We start from the raw sequence: 3,795 nt of genomic DNA on the forward strand, positions 1-3,795 counted from the left end.
CTTTTGTATGCAGAAGCTTTGCTTTGTGGTGCCAGTGCCCTTAAAAGAAGTTGACTTCATTGCTGTCTCAGAATTTATCTGAACTTCTTTTGTAGGTTCCTCTGGATATATATATATATATAAGTATATTTCTTAGTAGTGTATGTGTCTGAGATGCAGCCAGCATGTTCTTTTCCTCGGCCAACAGCCAAGATATAAATAAATTAATTTACATGACCAAGTCATGAATGTTTTCATTTGGTGTATTAGTTAATTCTAATTTAGGAGTTTTGATTAAAGGAGGAAGTTGATCCATGAATTTCAAATAGCAGGTAATGACTAGTTTATATCTCTTAATACTTTTTTTTAGCATGCAAGGGCTTTTTTAACTTATAGTTATAGATTAATCTAATTAGAGACTATCAAAGTAAATTTTGTATCTACTAATAAAACATTTCGATACACATAACAAAGATCTAACACTTCATATTATGTTAATGGATCATAAAGTCATGCGTCCCCTTGCAGAAAAAAGTAATAAAAGCTTTTCACAATATTATATTAACTATATAAAAGACTTGAGAGTTTTATATTGGGTTAATAAATATTGATGTTAGGAGATTACAATTTAAAAGACTATTGGTCTTAGAGATAGATTGACTGCCCTTAATAGAAGTAAATTAAATTGACTAGCTTCAACGAATGAAGATTATTTATTTTAAACCATATTTCACACGCATTATAATAAAGTAAAAATAGGAAAAAAATAATAAAACTTTAATTTGTAATCAATATATTATGTTTTTATTAATACAAAACATGTTTTGGGATAACAGATTTTTATTAGAGTTGATAACTAATCAAAATTCTCATCAATACCGGCACTACATTTAATAATGGGACATAACAAACCATGAAAAAGTAAGCTGACTCCATTGCAAAATTTGACAAACAACTCAGCATAAAATAATCGTTGGCCTTGTTTTTACGTACACACACATGTTGCCTTGTCGCTAAAATAACTATAAGTGATGTAACTAGTGAATATGGTGTGTGGCATCTTATAAACTGTGCCCCCATCTAATACGGCTCCTATCAATATATTTATATGGACCAGGATCACATGTCCCAAAAAGTTCATATCTCTATATATCAGACTAATTATTTTCATCCATATGATATAAAAAATATATTTTATATTTTTATTATTTTTCTTTTCAATTATATGTCAATTTTTAATTGACTTAGTATACAAATGGGATACTAAAAATGGAATAAGTGATTTTCATTCATATTTCTATACCCTCATGGCATATAAGTATTAGTTAACTTAGAGAAGGACCTTATAAAAAAACAAAAATCACAAGAGTAGTAACTATGAAAGAGTAGTTACTATTAAGTCAACTTCCACTTTCTTTACTTAGCAAAATGTGGCCTTGTGAACCAAATTTGTGCGTAATTGCACTAATGTGAACCTCATAAAGAAGTTCCAAAAATGAAGGTTTCACCGTTTCATTGCAATGTTATGCTACTTGAACAAAAAATGCTTTGGAGGTATCTTATTCACATTTTCATTATGCTTATTAATTGCTTAGACAGTACTATATTATACCATCATATATCATAGATTAAATATAAAGGCAAGCTTTATCCACAGGCACGTTGTTTTCGGAGCTAAAATAGAACATTATCCCTTGAGAAGAAAAAAAAAATACTCATTGCAAACAATATGTCATTTATTACATTGATTGTAGTCTCCAACTCTTCACTGATCAACAACCAACTCAACACCTCAGCTACTTCCTCTCTAAAATCTAAGCCAATATATAATTTGTCTGATTGAACTAACCACATTATTGAACATTTGAACTTATTCAAAATATTTTTGGGAAAATGTACAACATTAAAAATTAAAATTAAACAACTTATGGGAAGAAGAAAAAGATTGCCATATAGTATGAGATTAGTGATGAACCATACTTTCCTTCTCCTCCTACTAACCTTAGTTATCGCCACTAATTAAATTATAGTCACAAATAGAATACAATAGAGAAGTATCAATAATGTCTCTATATATAAAGAGAAAAAAATCATCCCATGGTCAAAGATTTCTTGACAACTACAATTATCCTTTAGACTTACAGTCGAAAATATTGTGATAACTATTACATCAGGTACTTCTTGATGTAATACTTATCGCAATATTTTCGAGTATGAGTAGGAAGGATAAACTGCGAAAAATCTTAACCTTAAGATGCATGCCAGAAGGTGTTGATACGATAGCATTAGCAAGCATAGAAGTCAACAAGTTCATCAAGAGACTCAGGTTGTGGGTCAGTATTCTCGAGCATCCAAAGCAAGTGTTCGAAGAGAACAACCTCACAAGCCACATTAATGTTATCATGTTGGTGTTGTTGTTCATCACGTGACCTCTCGACGAGTTCCCGGAAAAGTGGGTGGTCGACGACATCAGAGGTGACACGGTAGAGACGGCGGGACTTGCCAACGTAGACAGGGTGGAGGTCTGATCTGGAGGAAGGAGAGTCGTCGTGGTTGGCGACGGAGCTGACGCTGTGGTGGCTGTGTTTGGTGCCGAATGAGTTCCATTTTTTGAGGACTGATTTGAGTTTCGTTAGTTTACCACCTTTTGACATGTTGAAAGATGTGAAATGGGTAAAGAGGGAAAGGAATTGAGTGAATGAAAGAGAAGATGCAGAGAGATGCAGTGGCACATGGGGAGAGCGAAAGGGGAGGGAAGGTTCCTATATATACTAAAAGATATGGAGAGATGGAAGAGGGGTGAAATTGTCAAATTCATGCAAGTACTAGTATAGAGTGGGACCCCAACATATATTTCACTAAATTCTTTGATGTGTAATGTGTTAAGTATTTCTTTTTATATGTCAATAACTAATTTTTTTAAAGATCAATGATTATTATTTTTAAGAATTGTGTCTTTTGAAAATTGAATGATTTAGATTTTGAGTTTATTGGGATTTAACGAGATTTTATAACATTAAATCAACATCTTATTAATAATATGTTAAATATATTTGCTTGGACTAATAATAATAAAGTAAAAGAAAAAACAATGGTGAATATTTAAAATTTTAATCACCTTTATATTTTTTATCAAATTGAGAAAACGTATAATATAGATTCTAAGACAATAGATTTTTCTATACATACACCATTTTTCTCTTTGAAAAATAAAGTAGAGTGTTAATTTTATACGTATTCACTCTATTTCATTTTTCAGAAAAGAAAAATATAAGATGAGTGTGTTGAATATATATTGGGAATGTATTTCTCACACCTGGAAGGGAAAAACGTTACATGAGAGTGAGGAAAAGAAATCCGAGCCTTTAAATTAAAATAAAGGGTTCATGTGTCACCACTCAGAGAAAATATTTTTCTAGGATATTGAAGATTAAATTTTTTTTCTAGGAGAAGGTGAGTTTTTCCCATGAAATCTGAGTTGGATTTAGGTAAGTTACCTAAGACTTTGGTAAAATTATCATTCTTAACCACATATTTTGTTTTCTCTTCTTAATTGTTATGCCTAAACATTTTTGTATTCAGTCACATATTCATATTTATCCAACGAAGTGTAAATTTCAAAACTTTAGTTTCATACAATCTATTCTTTTGGTGTTACCAATTTTTTTTATAGACACGATTGATATTCTTAACAAATGTCATTTTTAATAATCGAATATCTTATCTTTTAATCTTTGCGGGTAATATGATATGCAAGGTATAGTACCAAAAACCATTTAATATGTTGTTTTTTCTTTTATCTAGATTACATGTATC

At 30.7% G+C, this 3,795-nt stretch overlaps 1 protein-coding gene across 1 annotated transcript; it reads right to left on the minus strand.

Annotated features, from left to right (window-relative positions):
* Positions 1,682-2,733, minus strand: LOC109347905 (auxin-responsive protein SAUR50-like). Its single transcript, XM_019588021.1, has one exon. It carries the CDS (start codon positions 2,631-2,633, stop codon positions 2,265-2,267), a length of 369 nt encoding a protein of 122 aa, XP_019443566.1. The 5' UTR covers positions 2,634-2,733; the 3' UTR covers positions 1,682-2,264.

The sequence above is a fragment of the Lupinus angustifolius genome, chromosome LG01 (genome assembly GCF_001865875.1).
Source record: "Lupinus angustifolius cultivar Tanjil chromosome LG01, LupAngTanjil_v1.0, whole genome shotgun sequence".
Taxonomy (NCBI): Eukaryota; Viridiplantae; Streptophyta; class Magnoliopsida; order Fabales; family Fabaceae; genus Lupinus; species Lupinus angustifolius.

What these genes read in the sequence shown, in the direction of transcription:
- LOC109347905 (XM_019588021.1), bottom strand. Translation starts at nt 2,633, where the DNA reads ATGTCAAAAGGTGGTAAACTAACGAAACTCAAATCAGTCCTCAAAAAA.